Raw genomic sequence first — 19,735 nt, 5'->3', positions numbered from 1 at the left:
AAACGTTTCTGCTGACAAGGGTCCATGGGCAAGAAATGTGATAAATTTTTATCACCGTCTCGTCATAAACCTGATGCTATACTTATCATATCATACCCTGACCACTCAAATCTGAAACATGTTTTTCGCACGGCCCTCATAAAACATGACCACAATCAACAAAGTATGTTGTTAACCTTGAATTTATTTTGCTCAAACACTACATAAAGCATTCCCGTGTAGACTGTGCCATTCAGTCTTTCGGTCATTGTTCACCTGTAACCTTGTAATATTCCAGTTAAACTTGATTTCTTGGAAATTTTGAAAAATTGAATATTTCCACAATTTAAAATAAACATGACTTCCCAACAAGAAACTTATAAGCTGACCTACTTCAATTTCCGTGGACTCGCGGAACCAATTCGGTTAATGTTTGCGTACGCTGGAGTCGCCTATACGGACGATAGAGTCGCCCAGGATGACACTTGGCCGGCGAAAAAATCAAGTAAAATTTCAAAATTTACTCTTATTTGATTTAAATGCATATGTATATGTAAGTGTTTCATTTTGTGCACACAACACTATTTTTATGCGTGGGGGGGAATAAAAGTGAATAAAATCTATTGAAACGCAAAAAAGGAAAACATTCATGCACATAAATGCATGAAATGCAAGCCATGCATGGAATTTCATATTTTCAGGACATTTTATATTTTTCTAGCCAGTGAAATTAAGGCATGATTCATTCATGTACTAAACTTTGAATTATAATTCCACTAATTCAGGTCTCCCCTGGGGAACTCTGCCCGTTTTGGAGGTGCGTTCTGGTAAAACGGGACAGCCCTTCGTGCTCGCTCAGGCGGTCGCGATCGGAAGATTTCTCGCTAAAAAATTCGGACTTGATGCCAAAACTGAGGAAGATGCGGCCAAAGGTGACGAATATGTGGACGCCTTGAAAGACTTCCAGCTAGGTATTTACATATTTATGTCACTCGTTTTTAGCCCATTTCTTGGATTCCTTGCAAAAATTTGATTTTAAAAATAGTGCAGTAAGTGCACTTTTACAGTTCGGAAATTTTGCGCTTTTCCATTCTTGCACTATGAATTTTCTGATTTTGGGCACATGCCCATTTTGCCAAAGTATTGGGAAAATTCACGAAATCATTTGCAGCTTTGTTAACTTCGTAACTTTTGTAGAATAATTTTGCAAACTTTTACGAAATAAAAAGAAGTATTGGTCTGAGTTTGCAAAAATTTGCGATTTAGCTAATTTTCCATAGAAATGTTTGCGAAGTTTACGGAGTATACGGATTTTGCAAGGAATGCTTGCATTAAATATCTAGCTCACGGTCTGAATTTAATTTACAGAGTTCTTTGCCTGGTTCCGTGCGGCCGATGAGGAAGCAAAAGCCGCAGTCATACAGACGATTAAGGAAAAACATGCCCCCTCATATTTTGGCAAGTTTGAAGCCATTCTCGCCCGAAACAAGACGGGCTGGTTGGTCGGTGATTCGCTGACTTGGGTCGACATCTTCACTGCAAATCATCTCTCCAACTTCTTCAAATTTTTGAGTACCGAGGATAACGACATTTCGCAAGATTATCCACATTTGGTAAAATTGACGCAGAGGGTTTTCGCACTGAACGGAATTTCAAAATGGATCGAGAAACGACCTGTAACGCAGTTTTGAAATGTGCGAATTGCGATGTTGGATATTTTTTCGTTTCATTCTTATGTAAGAAATACAAAAGTTTTCATGTTCTGTGGGAAATTTGACATCGATAAATTGGCAAATACAAATTCTGCATTTCATGGTTCTCGCTAGCTTATTGTTCAAAATTCGAATAAATTGAAAAATACCATCTTCTCGTTTATTGATTGACATCTTCTGAGGTAATCTGATACAAATATGTACACTTTGTGCTTCCAAATTTGATGTCCTAAATTTTAAAACATTGCAAAAAATAAATAAAATTAAAACAATTAGATATTTATTTATGAAAGGCATAACAATGTTATTTCCATTTTTCCCCGAAGACAAAACGTGTAATTTTGTACCTCCTTGTTCAAGATCGTAAGCTTGATCCAGCCTATAATTTCCTAAAAAGCAGAGATGCTCAATATTTACAAAGGTGGGATTATATAATGTTTGTATATATATGTATGTACGAAAGCATCATTTGCAAAATGCAATATTTGGCAGACTGGCTATACATACACGTGTATGTATGAATGAGTAACATGAGTTTTCAATTTGCATGCAAATCTGCTTATGAAAATAAACCCTCCAAACGAATATAGATAAGTAGCGTCAGACCGATTCCAGTTTCCTTTAAAATTTCTCCATATATGACCAGAGGTCATAAGGTCAAAAATTTTAACGTCCTTGAAGTCGCGATCAAATTTCCTTTAAAATGACACCCCATATGACAATTAAATATCTTTTTGACCTGTGACCTCGTCCTCAAGGTCATGAGGTCAAAAATATTAACGTCCTTGAATTCGTGGTCAAATTTCCTTTAAAATGACACCCCATATGACAATTAAGTATCTTTTTGACCTGTGACCTTGACCTCAAGGTCATGAGGTCAAAAATATTAACGTCCTTGAATTCCTGGTCAAATTTCCTTTAAAATAACACCCCATATGACAATTAAGTATCTTTTTGACCTGCGACCTTGACCTCAAGGTTATGAGGTCAAAAATATTAACGTCCTTGAATTCCTGGTCAAATTTCCTTTAAAATTACACCCCATATGAAAATTAATGTTAAATTTAATTTGGACCACACCCCCTGGCGCTGTGGGGTGTGGTCCGATTGACCCCATCTTCGAACTCGACTGAGAACTAAAAATTAGAAGCACAATGGCGAAAACGGGGTTTGATTATGTTGACTCGTTCTGGAGATATCCTGCTTACGGTCAGACGGACAGACGGACAGACGGACGGACAAAACGATCACAATAAGTAGCTGACGCTACTTAATAATGGTTATGTTTTGTCTGACGTCTGTGCTGACAAAGATCCATGCGTAAGAAATGTGGTACAATTTCGGATAATTTTTATCACCATCTCGTCATAAAGCTGATGCTATGCTTATCCAAACCACAATGCTAATTTAACGTGGGACGATTATCCTATCCTGACCTATGTAAACCGTATTCAAATGTACATCATGCTATATGCATGGTCCCTGATAAAACCGACCACAATCAACATACGGATGTAGTTAACCTTGAGTTTTTGGCCCAAACACAAACTTATTCCCGTGTAGACTGTGCCATTCAGTGTTTCGATTAATGTGCAGTAACCTTGTAAAATTCCAGGTGAACTGATTTAAAAAATAATAAATACATTGAATATTTGCCCAATTTAAAAAATGAGTTCCCAACAAGAAACTTATAAGCTGACATATTTCAATTTCCGTGGACTTGCGGAACCGATTCGGTTAATGTTTGCGTATGCTGGGATCGCCTATACGGACGATAGAGTCGCCCAGGATGACACTTGGCCGGAGAAAAAATCAAGTAAAATTTCAAAATTTATTTTATCTTATTTTATTTATCAGTGTTTATTTCTGTGCGCATAATATTATTATGCGTTCATGGAGCATAAAAATGCATAGAAGCACGTAAAATGCATGAATAGGCATACGTACATATAACTGCATGAAATGAAATTTCATTATGTAAGGATCTTATTTACTGCATGTATTAAATACTTTGAAAAAATTTATATTTTCCTACTTTGTCAAATGAGGGCAACATTCACTTTTCTTATTTACACTTAAATAATTTTTATGCATGTTCAAGCATTGTCATGCAGTTAGTATTTGTTTGTGCAGATTTTGGTGGGTGTTATTAAACGATTAAAACCATTTGCGTGCACTATATAATTTCCGCCAGGTGTTTTTTAACCTATTTTTTTTAGCAAATTCACAGTGATTTATACATATATTGAGCATAATTCTTGCAACGTGTTGGTCACATTATTTTAGCGTTATTTTAGATATTCAAATATTCCATGCAAGATTTGTATTCGTATCATTCAACTCATAAAAAATATTTTGAACAAAAAAATACATTATTTTGTAATTTGACAAGGAAAGTTATATTTATAGCTTAACTTTATAATTTTAACATACGTAGTAAGTTTATAAAGTTGAGCACATCTGCACATGAGCACATGTGCGTTTTAAGTTAAAATTTCTCATGAAAATTTGGCCGATACTGGATAGCTATAACAAAAACTATTTAATTCCCGACATTATTGTGTGAATCTGTGCAATTTGTACCACATTTTGTCAGGTCTCCCGTGGGGTACGCTCCCCGTTCTGGAGGTGCGTCCTGGTAAAACGGGGGATTCCTTCGTGCTCGCTCAGGCCGCCGCGATTGGAAGATTTCTCGCTAAAAAATTCGGACTAGATGCCAAAACTGAGGAAGATGTGGCCAAATGTGACGAGTATGTGGACGCCTTGAAAGACTTTCAGCTAGGTATTAACATTTTTAAATAAGCTTTTAATCCAGTTTTTAAATTTCTTGCAAAATTTTTCATGCAAGAATCGTGCAAAAAATCGTGCATTTCGTGTACTCCTACACTGTGCACCCTTACGCTGTGTATATGTACAATTGCACTTCTGCCATTTTGTGATTTTTCATTTTTGCACTGTGAATTTTTTCATTTTGGATAATATGCAAATTCTTCCAGAATATTAGGGCAATTCACGCAGTCATTTGCAACTTTGTTAACTTCGTAACGTTTGTAGAATAATTTTGCAAATTTTTACAAAATAAAAATACTTCTTGGTCTTAGGAAGCTTGCAAAAATTTGTTTCCCATAGAAATGTTGGCAAAAATTTGGAAGCTAATTTCCCATGGAAATATTCGCAAAAATTTGTACGCACATTTCCTATAGAAATTTTGTAAGTTTACGGAATCTACGGTTTTACAGTGTTACATAGGGCTAATTGAATTATTTTAATTGTCTCATTACTTAACTGACGGTCTGAATTTCATTTACGTACTTTACAGAGTTCGTCACCTGGTTCCGTGCAACCGACGCTACAGCAAAATCGGTAAAAATTCTGGAAATTAAGGAAAAACATGCCCCCTCATATTTTGGAAAGTTTGAAGCTATTCTCGACCGAAACAAGACGGGTTGGCTGGTCGGCGACTCATTGACGTGGGTCGACATCTACGCCGCGAATCATCTCTCAAACTTCGCCAACTTTTTGAGCTCTGATGATAAAGATATTTTGCAAGAGGCTTATCCAAATTTGGGAAGCTTTGTGAAGAAGGTTTTCGCACTGAATGGAATTGCAAAATGGATCAAGGAACGACCTGAAACACCTTTTTAAAATGTACCCGTCCACGAATTGCATACACATATAAATACAATATTGAACATTTTTTTTAATTGGATGCTTACATAATTAATATATGCAAAAATTATCTCATTACGTGGAAACTTTGTCATTAATAGGAAATACATAATATGTAGTTCAATTAGATGTATATTACATACACATTAACACATTGTGCTTGCATTTCGTATGTACATAGCGTTTGCTGTGCAATTAAAATTTAAATAAATTAAATCGCATGGAATTCTGATCGTTTATTCATTTACATCTGCTGAGGTTTATATGGTTCTGGTAATTTCACTTTGGGAGTATTATGCAAATACATATCTTCAAGTTTACATATGCTGCCAAATTGGATGCCCAAAATTATAAAACATTTATTTATTCATGACTTTATTAATTAACGCGTGCAAAAAATTAACCGACTGAATTATCTCCCATATCCTCCCCCACCGCCAAATCCTCCCTTGTCGAAACCACCTCCACCCCCGCCAAAGTTGCCCCCACCATATCCTCCCTGGCCTCCAAAGCCGCCACCGCCAAATCCTTTTTGATCATAGCCCCCGCCACTACCGCCGAATCCACCTCCCCCAAACCCGCCACCTTTACCTCCTCCAGCGTATCCACCTTGTCCGCCGAAACCCCCGCCGCCAAAGCCTTTCTGGTCGTAACCACCGCCTCCGCCGAATCCTTTACCCCCACTGTAACCACCCCCACCAATGGGAAATCCACCACCACCCCCGTATCCTAAAGATTCATGATAAAGTCAAAATTAATAAGACGGGCCTTGAGTATTGGGCATGTTTACTTAGGGCAAAATCATACTTCGAATCACGACATACATGAGTACCCCCAATGTTAAATACATATTAAATTTTCTGGTTGTTTCAGCTTACCTGCACCGCCTCCACCCCATCCTTGTCGTTTCACCCTCTCTGTAAAAATCATACAATTCGTAAACCAGGAATTGTTTCTTTATACATAAGCTTTGTAAACTGTGGACAAGTTTAATGAAGGAGAAGACTGGAAAGTTTTTTAGCCTTGTAACACTGTAGACCCTAAATACGCAAACAATTTTAAAAGAAACAAAGAAAATCTGGTCAAACATTTTGAACGCATTTATGTTTTCAAGCAGTTTTATGAATGCATACATAAAACAGAGTAAATTGTCTTAACTATTGCAATTTAGTTTTAATAAATTTAAATCTCGACAGTTTGCAAAATTGGGGATGAAATTAGGAAATTTTTCCAGGTATTTAGAAGTACAACCATTTTCATAAGTAATTATCCAAATTTTGAAACATTGTGACGAAAGAAATCAAAGATAAAAAAAATTAGATCATATGAATACAAGTGTGTGGACAAGGGTATCCAAACTCAATAGAGAACTAAAAAAAGTTAATAATTTTAATTTATGTGGATTAAATTGCAATTTTTCTTTCTAATTGTGGGCGGTTTCAGGTATTTCTTCTCGGGGCGAGTGTTGCTGTTATTTAAATTATTATCATGATTTTTTTATCCTTGTAACATTACATGTACTTAAAATGTGGCAATTTCTATGCATCATGTAAAACATAGACCGAAATTTTGAGACATTTTAGCAAAAACATATTTTAAAAAGATTTCTCCAAATATTTCAATTTCTCATTTTGAATTTTATGCAGTTTACACAGTTTACACAAAATTGGAATATTTATTATCACTCACCTAGATATCTTCCCTCTCCCGACGAACTACTCAGATCCTGAGCATGTCCCACAATTATGCAACTTATCACAACTCCTACAAAAATCGTCTTCATTTTAATCTTTATTCTTTACTTCTAAATAATTTCGCACAGAATTTGCAACTGATCCCGTCTCCATCGTTATGTCGTCCTTTTATATCAAAATCATCTCCAGGCATGTCAATCCACGCTTTAATCTCGTCTACTTCGCAGTAAAACTTTCTGCCCAGTCATCCCCATCGGAGACCGTGTAGAAAGAATGTGGTCGGTTTTTGTGAGAACATGAACCATTTTAACAATGGAGTGACCAATATCGGACAGGAAATTATCACTCCAACAGCCACCCATCCAGTTGATTACATTATTTATGCACGGTCCCCCTTTCTGGACAGAATTTAATCAGAAAGCTTTACAAATAATGGTATTCTTGGCAAAAAAAACTTTCACAATGCACACCTGGGTAAAACCATATCTGAATGGGCTGCGGAATTTTGGGGACATCGGGGGTAATACTTTCCTAGAAATGAAGAAGCAATTCACGCAGTCACTGGTAACTTGGAAAAACCATACGTTTCGTACAATAATTTTATAAAATAAAGAGATGCCCTTGATCTGAGTAAGTTTCCAAAAATTTGTAAGCTAGTTTTCTTTAGAAATATTTGTAAAATTTTGTATTTGTAAGTTTACATGATTTACGGATTTTACAAAGTTACCAAGGATTGCTTGGATTGGATTTTCATATTCTTGTAAAGTGCTTATGTAACTCGTCCCTTTTCTAAATATTATTTTCTCCACGGTTCCCAAGTTCTGCTACCAATTTAGCTTACTTTGTTTTGCAAATCCTGCCCGGAGTACCATTCGAACTCTTAAAAAACGAAATGGCAAAAGAAATGAAATGAAGTGATGGGCAGGTTCATTGTTCAGGATGTAGCGATTCGCCACTAGCGAAGGTGACATGGAAACCATTGCATCATTAAGTTCGGAATAGAATGACGCAGCAGTTTTGTTTCAATGGAATTTATCTTTTCTTCCAGAACGTGATCCATTCTTTGCGAAATTAACCGTGCAATATTTTCCAGGAGACGTAATGTGTTACGAAGTACAAAAAGCAGAAGAGGTACAAATTTTTATATAATGTGAGAAGGAAAATTACAGCATTTACTGCCGTACGTGTTTTTTTTGTGGTGCTTCAATGAGAATAGAAACTTATTAATGAGGAGATGATGCTATGAATTCTCTAGTATTGCAAAAACAATATATTTACAGGATGGTTTAAATCAGTGCTTCTGCTGTTAAATAACACCTGCACGAAAATAGTGCACGAAAATGTTTTTAAACGTTTAATAACACCCACTAAAAATCAGGGTTGGCCAAGATACTTTTTTTCGAAGATACAAGATACAAGATAAAAAATATTTGAACGAAACCTTAAGATACAAGATACTAAATACAAATAATTAGAGTTACACAAGATACAAGATACAAGATAAATTTTATCTGCTGTGATCCCAGATACAAGATACAAGATATTTATTTGAAATAATTTTTTGAAGATACAAGATACTTTATTCGGAGCTTGCAAAAAAAAACATGAAATAACGAAGCACCACTTGATTTTTTGTATTGTAGCCGAGTAACTTGTTAATAAGGATAGTATAGACTCATAACTTGCATTATAATTTATAATGCAAGTCCTCACCCTCTGTTTATAATTTATAAAGAAATGAGGATTTCCAAAATTTGATATTTATGTGGTGACCTATACTGATTTTTTTCAAATTATTCTATCGAGCTGAAATTGTTATTACCAGTATACTCCGTTGAAATTAGGAATAATTGTTCTAATGGTGGTACAAATTAGGAATATAATGCAAATTACAAAATTTGCCAACGTGCGAGGGTTTATTTACTGTGGATAAATAAATATAACGACGTTATACAACAGAACCTTGCGTCCGGCTCGGCAAAGCTGTACACTGAGGTTTTCAAATCTTCATAATTCCAAGTTTTAATACTACCAAATATGCAAGTTTCCCGGTTTTTCACTAAAAAATTTATCTTGTATCTTGACTAGTATTTCAAATAAAATTTGATCGAAATAAATTCTCCAGATACAAGATACAAGATACAAAATACTTTTGCGAAACGTTCAGATACAAGATAAAAGATAAGATAAACTCCGTTACACAAGATACAAGATAAAGATATATCTTGTATCTTGTATCTGATATCTTGTATCTTGTTAAATTATCTTGGCCAACCCTGCTAAAAATCCGAAAAAGTGCATGAAAATGCACGAAAATGCACGAATATAATTTACATGCAAATAGTATTGGAATAATGAAATTTTTCTAAATATTCGATTAACTGAGGAATCGACGTGCTATTTAAGATATTTTTCTCGTCATTTTAGTATTTTAGTGAACAAATATTTTTTATTTTTCAATTCGAAAAATGAATTAAAATTTTGAAAATGAAAATGAATGAACATGACGATTTTTATGTACGGTTGAATACGGGCTTGCAAAACAAATGCTTGTAATTTGTTTGAAATTTTCTTAATAATTTTCTTAATAATTAAGAATAATAATTTCATGTTATTCGATATGTGTACAAATTCCAATTTGACAGGGTAGGAAAATATAAAATTTCTTGAAAATATGAAATTCCCTGCATAAGTTGCATTTCATGTATTATTATGCATTTTCGTGCATTTTTATCCGTTTTTATGCATTTTTGAGCATTTTTATGCACCGTGCATGCATATAAATAATTTTGTGCGCACAAAAAGAAACACTGGTTTAAATGTCTCTCAAAGGGAAAAGTTGTCCCTTTGGAAAGGGAAAATATTTGCAAATATTTACAATCGCTTATAGAAATTGGGGTACTTTTTGCGTTTATAAATTACATAATGAGTACATGACATGTTTATTATTTATTTTCTAACACATTAATACGTTGTTGTATATATATTTACATACGTATACATACACACACAGAAACATAAAGAATGTCCACTAACGTCGCGGACTAACGGAATAAAATGCTCAGAACTTTATACAGTTAATGCAATTTCAAAAAAGTTGCATATGCTTACTACCAAAGGGTTTGGATTGCAATACAGTTAAAATTTTAATGATTCAATTCCGCTATCTGCTACAGATTGCATTTTCTTCTTCAGATTTCGCATCAAATTCCGCCCATAGACTGCTCCTACTTTCAAGCTGATTTTCTTCCATCTGTTCTTAAATTTTCGTAAGGTCTCTGGCGTTTCTGAAAGCTTAGAATATTTGGATTTAGTCTGCGCTCAGAATTTCTCAATTGGTCGCAGTTGAGGAAAATTTGGTGGGTTTCCATTTTTTTGGGAATTGGTTTTTCTTTTGGACTTTGTCTTCATGTTTAACTTCACAGGGGTTGGAACTATGGAAAAAATGCCTTCCTGGAAGATTTGAAGTGTCAGCTGTGACGTGAGGCTCATCGTCCATGATGACCACTTTTCCCCAATTCTTCTTCAACAATTTCTTCCAGCACGCATGAATTCTTTCCTGTTGTGTTGGTTTGTATTTTGGTGCTGGTTTTCTTGCCCTGGCTATAATCCATAGTTTATGGACTTTGATTTTGCTCAGATAGCTTTTTGAAATCTCGACTTTACTTGCCGCGGCAGCCGTTGTCGTTGATGGATGATTTTTGAAGATTTTTTTATCCGATTTTTGACTTTTGTCGTTTCTAGCTTTACAGGTCGACCAGTGGTGACTTTGAATTTGAGTTCATTGGATTCCTCGTACTTTTTTATGTCAGAGTTGACATTTGAATGAGGAATACCTTCTTGCTTGAAAAAGTGCCAAGTGATTTTAGAATCATAGTTTGTTCGATTTTTGTGAAACTCAATTACTCTTTTTCCAACTCTTGCCTTTCAACCAAAGTATTTCTAGGCTTAGCCATGACTCAATAATTTGTGACATATATCAATGGAAAGCTTATAACATGGTCTATTCAAAAATTATTTTTTCGAAATTTAATTTCGCTCTTTTCCCGCCTACCGCGCCCTTTACGGGGGAGTCCGCGACGATAGTGGACCCTCTATACATAAGTATGCATAGAAAAGTTTTGTTGGTGATCACAAATGCAGCACGCACAGAACTAGTATGAAAAACATTTCTAAATACTGAATTCAAGTACTCATCTCGCCCTTCACACAGTAAAAAGAACATAATATTTAGTTAGATACCTCAAACCTAAATACATGTACATAAATATTTTCGTTTGAACATCATGCATTACTTGTTAATGGTTGGATTTTCTTCACATACATAAGTATTTTTAGGACAGCTGAAAATTTTGCATTTCGGTTTTTTGCTAAGTAATGTCAGCAGTGGATTATGTAGCATAAAGACTGATTATGATAATTTTCTGTAAAGTCAATTTTACATAAAGCTGCAAAATGTTAAATTTATGTTATTGTGCGCAATTTAATGTCTTTTTATTTGGCTAATTATCATTGCATTACACAAATTACACATCAGAAAAGCTGACTAACAAAGGAGTCGTACATTAAAAATCCCTAGCCTGAATAAAAATCGTAGAAATCATAAAAAAGTTATTGTGCTTAATTTAAACTACACATCCACAACCGTAACCATCCTTCAATATTTAACCTTAATCTTTAATTCTTCATTTAAGTAACAATTTAAAAAAAAAGTTTAAAAGTCCCTCCTTTAAAAGATGTTAGTATTCTTAACTTATCAAATTATGAGTTTGATTTACGAAGATCATAAAAAAATAATTGAGCAATCCATTCTGCCCAACTACTCGTAGAATTCGTGTCCAGGGTTGTCTCAAATAGGCAGTCTTCCTGCATAACCGGTGACTCTAATTGTAATAGCTTGCCCCGACAATTGCGCAAGTTGATATTAACCGCATATTTTTCCACGAGAATCTTGTCACTGCAATTGACATTAGCCAGCGTTACATTTTCGCCATACACAAGGATCTTGCTGCACGTACAATCTGTGGCGGTAAATTTGTTTGACTGAATTACCAAATCCCAATCATTTTCACCAGAGTTCGAAGAAACTAGATCATTTATACGGTTCGAATGACCAGATGAGCTAAACATGACACCGCAAAAGCGGTGGGTATGAATTGTTTTAGAAAAACGAATTTTAGTAAACTCGTTGTTCTTCCCATCGCACATGATTCCCATTGGAATATTTATCCCCGAAATGGTCTTTATCATATTTCCATCTGATTTTTCTGTCACATAGATACAAGTACCCTTAATGGAATCAAATTGTATGCCATCAAGAATATTGCTAGATCCTTCGATTTTAATAGATTCATCACACTTCGTACTGGATATATTTTCCAGTCTGTTTTCGTTTCCGGTAATAAAAATTCCCACTTTACCACCGGTAAATTTCACTCCGCTCACACAATTGTGGTTGCCAGAAAGCCAAAAGCAAGATTGATCTGCTCTGCAGGAAAACTTGATGTTAGAAATATTGTTATTGTTTCCTGACACAGTGAAATATTCATTTGATGTTTCAGCATTAACAAAAATTGCTGGTCCTTGCCCAATTAGTGTAATATGATCTTTGTCAATGACAAATTTTCCAACGTAATTATTTTCCTGTAGCCTGATTATTGATCCACTGTTTGCCTTTGATAAGCAAGTACGTAGCTCGTAGCTATTTCTAGCAATGAATTCGGTACGTCCTTCCGATGGTTCGAAGGTCGTGCTTACTTCATGTTGATAAAGGCTATATTTCGGCCGTACCCAATTCATGACGAGATTAGTGACCTCACCCATGTGTTGCGGCCTGTCCTCAACCTTTCGCTTGGTTAAACGCACGATTAACTGAGATGCGTTTGGAAAGGCGACATTATTATTCACTAAATCTACCTCCCTATCGTTGACAAGGCGATCGAAAAGTCTTTTCCTTGCGTTTAATGGAATATGTTGCATAACCTCCCATATGACGAGCCCCAAAGCAAATAAGTACGCCCTAACGTCGTACTCCCTCGTGAAGGTTTCTGGCGCCATATAAGCTTCCGTCCCAACCCGACTGGTTAACGAACTGGTTTTGCTTTCCGCCATGTGAATATTTCGAGAAAGACCAAAATCACCAATTTTTACCGGAAGTTCGAATCCCTTCTTTGAGAACATTATATTTTCCGGTTTCAGGTCACGATGAATAATTTTATTATCGTGTAAATGTTTCAAACCGGAAGTAAGATTTTTAATAATGGTAAATTGATAACTATTTAGAGTTCTACTCTTAGCAGGAAGATGACAATTTAGCCATTTCCGTAAGTTTTCGCCACACATTTCCATCTGGATACGAACCACAATAATTCCATCTTGTCGTTTGGCTGTATCAATATAATAACTTGTTAATCTTCTCTGCTCTTCGGTCTGTAAAATCGAATCAGAGAATATGGCTGTGAGTTCGGACAAGGAAAATTTGCGTTCATCAACTGTTTTCATTTTCACAATGTTTGGGTGTGGTGCTAGTTCAGAGGAAATTTTATACTCTCGAGCTATTTGGGTTTGTTCATTTGAATCTGATTGGTCTGTTGATGGAAATATAAACTTCACAGCAGTGGCAGATTGAGAGGTGTCTACAGCTTTTAATACTATGCCAAATGCACCATGGCCGAGCCATTTTTGGTAGTCTATATTTGACTCAGTTGTAGGCCGGGTAGACAATGCTGACATTCTGTAGAGGTCGCCATCTGGAAAAATTCCATAATTAAGAATTGGGTATACACAATGTAGTCTAATATTTCGGAGCTCCACGCGGCCGGTTTTGCAACAGAGCGCCAGCGCTTCCTGATATAGTTCGCCGGCGCTGGCAAAAATCGTTGGCGTGCTACGGCTCGCCGTCGCCGCAAGTATTTCGGCGCGCCGCAAAGTAAACAAATTATTTCGTGCAATGAGAATCTTAAGACTTGCAGGCAGGCAGTGGTGGCCGAGTGGTCATCACACTGTGCTTCAAGCCGAATGGAGGTTCTGGGTTCAATTCCCAGTACTGGCTGAGAGTTTTTTCCCTTGTGGTTTTCCTCTCTGACTTGTTGCACAGGTCTGTGCGGTGTCCATTGCACTACGGGCACCATAGTTAGGAACCTGTGACCATCTATTTCTCACTTATGTGAGGTTTGGTTCACTTGTAATTCAAATGTAATGGCTAAAATTGGGAATCAATAAAGACGACCTTTTTTTTTTTTTTTTTTATAAAAAACGGGTAAAAGTGTCGAAATTTAACTTTGATCGAATAATTTGTAACACGGCAATTCCTTCGTACATGTTTTTACCGATCACATAGGGACACTTGGCGTGTGTAATTTAGCGTAAAGTTACTACATACGCAGAAGTATAGGTGTTCGAAACAGATTTTGATTGGATTAATTATAGGTTGTTCAGAGACGACCAAAATCAGCAAGCAAATAATAAGCGGGGTTTTCGTATCGAAAGAATTTTGAAATCATTCAGGCTTGGTAAACGGTTGAGTAAAATTTGTCCACCGGTTGTGTAATTTTATTACGGTAGCCACGTAACATTGGTCAGGCCACCCAACAAATTTACGGTCGAGTACACGGGGATTGGATGAGCTGTGCAACTCACCTTGGGATATCGTACCCCGGTAAAGCTGGCAGGTTGACCATAGACCTTTTTCATGGATTGCCACATGTTGTTTTCTTAAACAGAGTACAACACCTCATACCTAGTCGTATACACTCAAGTGTCAATGACATATAGCTTTATTACTTTTGTAATTCTCAACTTAGCAGTTTTTGATTTATTTTATCGAAAAGCCAGATAAATTTCAAATCAAAAACAATTTTTAGTCTTAAAAAATTCCTCCTCCTGCGTTAATGCCACGCTGAAGACGAGACGATCACCCCTGGATGGAATTACGCGCAGATTCCAGGGACATTTTGTGGCATTCCGGGGTCAGAAATTTTTTCCAAGCCTCCGCACTTCTACGGGGCTTAGAACACACCTTTGCCCCTAACTTTGACCATTTGTCATATTCCGGTGATTCAAATCCAGCAAGGATGATGACCATTTCTGATTGGAGATAAAGACCGAAATTTGTTTTTTGAGCTACGCTTGGGTCATTTTTTGCACTATAAATTCGTGCTGAGTCCTGCTGAGAGGTCCTATCGATTCCATTGAATTGGATCTCACTTATTGGATGTACCACGGACTCAAAAACATATTTTAAGAAATTTGATCCCCCCACCTCCCCCCAATTTTCAGCAAAATGTAGAGGAATCACCCCAATTATCTCCCACCTGCCGAAATCATCAAAAAACCTGGCTAATGTGACTTTCTGACCTTTTGTCTATATCGGGGGATTTCTCTGACAGATTTTGCGTAGATTATGACAACTCGCTTGGTAAAAGATTTTTCCGATGTGAAAATCTCCTCATTTGTAAAAAGAATCCTGCTCACTTTTTTGGAGCGTACCGGTTGAGGTGCCTCCTGCATTCGTTTAATCTGGTTTTCCTTTGGGGTACGATCAGGCTGTGGTAAGTACCACATTTTAAAGCCTTAAGCCCAAGCTTCAATTTGAGCACTCATTGGATAATTTTCATCGACACCGTCAGCAGTGAGCCCGGTTTCCGTTGGAATTTCGTGAATTTCTTCGGATTCCAGGCTTTAGAGGCTTCACGATGGGTGTGGTCCTTGGAGGTTTTCAAAAAATTCTTCTTCGACTGTTCTTTGTCGATTCGATCCCCATGAACCTTTTTATAGTCCGTTGGGCTAAATTGTAGTACACCTTTGACTTTTTCAACACATGTTAAATTCACTATTTTTCTTGGATTTTTTTTGTGAAAAACTATCGCCGCCCGCTCCTCTTCAATTTCTTATATATTCATCCAGATGTTCAAAAATTACGAAGTCCATAGTGAATCATAATGTAAATCGCATGGCGAATCTAATGCACTTATCAGATTTTAATTCTGCGGCGTAGTTTTTTAGCAATAAGCTATTGACACTTGAGTGTATACGACTAGGTACAATCCCCGTGTACTCGACCATAAATTTGTTGGGTGGCCTGACCAAGGTTACGTGGCTACCGTAATACCCAATTTTTGTGTCATCTTCTTTTTCACCCAACCTTGGGTAAACGTAGCGTGAGACTCCATTAGTCACATCATACATACGTCACAACAACGACGTCACAACCGCACATTTTTAATTATTTCTCAGCTACCAGAAAGAATTTTGAAATTCTTTCTACAGCTATTTTAGATAATTCCGTTGTGGTCATACTCGAAGAAGAGAGATTCAATATTTCGGTGGTTTTTGAAAGCCGAGGTACAAGAAATATATAAAAATCATATGACCAACCGTTATATTAAATTTGTACCTCAGCAAAATTGGCTCATCGAAATTGAAAACTTTCAAGAGAATCTTATTAATCAGATAATTGTCTACAATAGCAGTAGAAAGAATTTTAAAATTCGATTTCAAAGTCTTAGAAAATAGCTTTAAAAACTGAAATAAGTGGCGTGGAAAAGATTTGTTATGTCAGGGCCACCCGCCAACTGTGTAAATATTTCATTAGATTTTAGTGCATTGAGTAATAACATGAATAGAACTGATTTTACAATAAATGCAATATGGTACATAGTGAATGCGTGTCCCCCCACTTTCTGTCATAAACAAAAAACAAATGACTTTTGGGAAAATAAAGCATGATGAAAAGATATCGCGCCGTATTTTTCCTGCGAAATATTTTTGAAACAACTACGTCGTGGAAGAAACGTTAATAATGATCAGTTTTAAGAAATTTGTGAGATAGGAATTATTATAATTAACTCTGTTCTCGTAATAATATTAATCCCGCGTTTATGATTACATACCTCCAGTTCCAGTTGAATCTCCAGCTTCTAAGTCCATGTTAGGAGCGGGAGGGACTGATGCATCGGCCGGGGTGGGTGTGGTCGAATCAATAGAAGAAGGAGTGATTGACGTTTTAGCGACAGAGACTGCGGTAGGTGTGGACCCTAACTGGGTCGTCAAGGTTATAGGAATGAATTGGCCTGAAGGGGTGGGTGTGGCGCAAGAGCAATTCACGACACTAGATACGTCAAGTTGTGCTAAGCCATCTTTAATTAAAGAAGTACAACTTAAATGTGCAAATTGTAATTTTTCTTCAAACCTCCACCCAGCAAAAATTACCTTAACCATTACTAAAATTTAGCCAAAGTTTCACCTTGCATTTTTTAGAACTGCGTGCATACCTGCGGCGCTCGTGATGTCTTCCATTTTTAAAATGAAACTACAAACGTGTATCTTTATAAGAATTTAATAATCAACGAGGGTGAGTATTATTTTTAACCCTTTCGACTGGTGGTTTATTCGTTATGACTTTGTAAACTGTGAAGGAAGTAGAACATTTGGCTATAGAATGAAGCAAATAGGAGATGAGGCAAACGGTAAGAGGCTGTTACCGGACGTTAACCTTTTGTAAATAAATATATACTTTGCGAGAGTCGTAGGTTTTAGTCAAGCTCAACAGTACTTACAAGTGTTGGATAAGTTCTTATCACAATACAATGCTCCTGATATGTAAATACATAACTATCATCTCAACACTAAGTTACCGAAGCCTCTCATATGACAACCATATTTGAGTTACATCAACATAGAGGGGTCGCCCCGGGATGTGGTGATCAGTTTGTAATTAGTAGCAGGGTAGTAAACAATGGTTTCAGAGATGTTAAGTACCAAAATTCGAGTTACAAGGCCCCGAAGAAGTCTTTGCCACATTTCAACAGAGAAGGGGGTGGCCGTGCAAAAATTAAGATATACATAAAAAAGTATGGAGAATCCAAAAATGTAAACTTCAAATAATCAGCTTGCGAAAAACCTATCATATCTACCCCTTGAAGGTGAAAAATGATTGAATCTTTTTTTGAAAAGTATCCATCTACCTTCGTGCCTGATGCGGCCATGAAGTCAATAATTAATAGAAACTATGTGTATCATATTAAGGCCCATAACTTGTGGGTCAAAGCGTATGCAAAAAGATCTGCAACAAAACATACGAAAGGTCAAGAAAAAACGGTGAACGCAAGGCTTCCCAAACCTTCCAACAAAATTTCACCAAAATAGTTGGTCACTGGCGACGAGTCCTACATCTTCAAAAACTTGACAGAAATTCCGGGAAGGAATTTTTTTCATGGGAAATATATCTCTAAACTGAGAACCGAAGAGAAATAAATTTTTTTTGGAAATTTCTAAAGATATCCCAGATTTGGTCGGCGTTGGTCCAATTTGGATATTTTTGGGACCCTTAAGTTCAAAGGGGCTTTGTGGGCGTACAGGATTATTTTCAGAAATGCGAGACGGACCGTCTGATTCCTTCCATCAAGGAGTATCAAAAACATAAAATGTAATATTTTGGCCCGAACTTTGCCATCATTCAGCACGCAATATCTGCGAAGGAAGAAATTGACAAAAATGTCAGTTTGGGGTTGGAAGATGAAGGTCTCTCAAACGTCCATCATCTTCACCCCAAAATTAGAATTTGGACTTCATCCAAGAAGAAATACTTCGAGGTTTGTGAAACAGGCGATACTTTAAAAAAATTTAAGTTCCGGTCTGAGAAAACTAACAATGAAGTTGCAAAGTCTTTCGGAAAAACATTAATGGCGGGCGTGATAAAAATAGTTAAATACAAGATGGACAATGGACTTAGGTCGTCGCTGTTTGCGGATATCTCACGATAGATATATTTCGAATATTCTTCATCATTTTGGCATTTTTGGAATCATGTTTTGACCATTTTCAAGGACAAATTTCACACCACCACTTCCCGGGGCGACCCCTCTACTTATCTACACAACCGTCGCCAATCACATCGATTTGAGTAAAAACAAATCAACACACATATGTATAACCGTCGTCGACCGCAAGTCACATGGATTTCAAATACAATCCTTAAAAAATGTTCCCACCGTTCCCACTCAAAATCTCCCACAACGATTAAAATTGAACAGATAATACACATCAATTCAAATTATTATGTATGGGATTTTTAATCTACGACTCGTTTATAGTCAGCATTTCTGATGTGTAATTTGTGTAATGTGTATGCAATGATAATAAGTGAAATAAATAATAAACCGTCGTAAACGCACATACGGAAGTAGCTTCAGACTCACTTCACCCCAACAACTCCCACGACATCACAGAAATACTTAATTTCGCTGTATTTCATCTATAGATTCAATTTTTGCTAAAATCTCATTTTGCCCCAACCACACCCCCTGGCTCCCAGAGGGTGTGGCACAACGGGGGAACACAAAATTTCACTCTATTTCATGCATAGATTCAATTTTTGGAAAAATCTCATTTTGCCCCAACCACACCCCCTATCGTCCAGGGGTGTGGTCAGATTGGCCCCAAAAGTTGATAGGATCCTCCCCCTAGGGTGCTATGTATGATGGCGCAAACCGATTTCGATTATCTCGATCCGTTCCCCCGTTATCCTGCTGACAGACGGACAGACGGACAAAGTCTCCACAGAAAGTAGCTGAAGCTACTTAATATTGAATGAATGTTTTGTAATTTAAACCAATTAAATTCGCTTAATTATTGTAAGAAAGTGCAGTATATTTTCCATCGTTTCTTAAAGAACAAACTAAG

At 36.5% G+C, this 19,735-nt stretch overlaps 3 protein-coding genes across 3 annotated transcripts; 2 read left to right on the top strand and 1 right to left on the bottom strand.

The window, feature by feature from the left end:
* The first annotated feature begins 219 nt into the window (after positions 1 to 219).
* Positions 220 to 1,974, top strand: LOC110861617 (hematopoietic prostaglandin D synthase). The gene is made up of 3 exons (XM_022110749.2): positions 220 to 484; positions 765 to 950; positions 1,348 to 1,974. Exons 1-3 carry the CDS (start codon positions 337 to 339, stop codon positions 1,668 to 1,670), a joined length of 657 nt encoding a protein of 218 aa, XP_021966441.1. The 5' UTR covers positions 220 to 336; the 3' UTR covers positions 1,671 to 1,974.
* A 1,254-nt stretch (positions 1,975 to 3,228) lies between these two features.
* LOC110861600 (glutathione S-transferase 1) lies at positions 3,229 to 5,586 on the top strand. The gene is made up of 3 exons (XM_022110731.2): positions 3,229 to 3,507; positions 4,288 to 4,473; positions 5,011 to 5,586. The coding sequence occupies exons 1-3, from the start codon at positions 3,360 to 3,362 to the stop codon at positions 5,334 to 5,336; spliced, it is 660 nt and encodes a 219-aa protein (XP_021966423.1). The 5' UTR covers positions 3,229 to 3,359; the 3' UTR covers positions 5,337 to 5,586.
* Positions 5,577 to 7,227, bottom strand: LOC110861601 (glycine-rich cell wall structural protein). Its single transcript, XM_022110732.2, has 3 exons — positions 7,050 to 7,227; positions 6,239 to 6,277; positions 5,577 to 6,089 (listed from the first exon to the last, which is right to left on the bottom strand). The coding sequence occupies exons 1-3, from the start codon at positions 7,141 to 7,143 to the stop codon at positions 5,773 to 5,775; spliced, it is 450 nt and encodes a 149-aa protein (XP_021966424.1). The 5' UTR covers positions 7,144 to 7,227; the 3' UTR covers positions 5,577 to 5,772.
* Between the last annotated feature and the right edge of the window lie 12,508 nt (positions 7,228 to 19,735).

Source organism: Folsomia candida, unplaced genomic scaffold (genome assembly GCF_002217175.1).
Source record: "Folsomia candida strain VU population unplaced genomic scaffold, ASM221717v1 Fcan01_Sc043, whole genome shotgun sequence".
Lineage (NCBI taxonomy): Eukaryota > Metazoa > Arthropoda > Collembola > Entomobryomorpha > Isotomidae > Folsomia > Folsomia candida.
The sequence above is the reverse complement of the archived record's forward strand: the minus strand, read 5'-3'. Positions and strand labels throughout refer to the sequence as shown.

What these genes read in the sequence shown, in the direction of transcription:
- LOC110861601 (XM_022110732.2), bottom strand. Translation starts at nt 7,143, where the DNA reads ATGAAGACGATTTTTGTAGGAGTTGTGATAAGTTGCATAATTGTGGGA. An exon ending in GGGAGAGGGAAGATATCTAG is followed by an intron (nt 6,278 to 7,049) that starts GTGAGTGATAAT and finishes TGATTTTTACAG; the next exon opens with AGAGGGTGAAACGACAAGGA. An exon ending in ATGGGGTGGAGGCGGTGCAG is followed by an intron (nt 6,090 to 6,238) that starts GTAAGCTGAAAC and finishes ATGAATCTTTAG; the next exon opens with GATACGGGGGTGGTGGTGGA.
- LOC110861617 (XM_022110749.2), top strand. Translation starts at nt 337, where the DNA reads ATGACTTCCCAACAAGAAACTTATAAGCTGACCTACTTCAATTTCCGT. An exon ending in TTGGCCGGCGAAAAAATCAA is followed by an intron (nt 485 to 764) that starts GTAAAATTTCAA and finishes CCACTAATTCAG; the next exon opens with GTCTCCCCTGGGGAACTCTG. An exon ending in CTTGAAAGACTTCCAGCTAG is followed by an intron (nt 951 to 1,347) that starts GTATTTACATAT and finishes TTTAATTTACAG; the next exon opens with AGTTCTTTGCCTGGTTCCGT.
- LOC110861600 (XM_022110731.2), top strand. Translation starts at nt 3,360, where the DNA reads ATGAGTTCCCAACAAGAAACTTATAAGCTGACATATTTCAATTTCCGT. An exon ending in TTGGCCGGAGAAAAAATCAA is followed by an intron (nt 3,508 to 4,287) that starts GTAAAATTTCAA and finishes ACATTTTGTCAG; the next exon opens with GTCTCCCGTGGGGTACGCTC. An exon ending in CTTGAAAGACTTTCAGCTAG is followed by an intron (nt 4,474 to 5,010) that starts GTATTAACATTT and finishes CGTACTTTACAG; the next exon opens with AGTTCGTCACCTGGTTCCGT.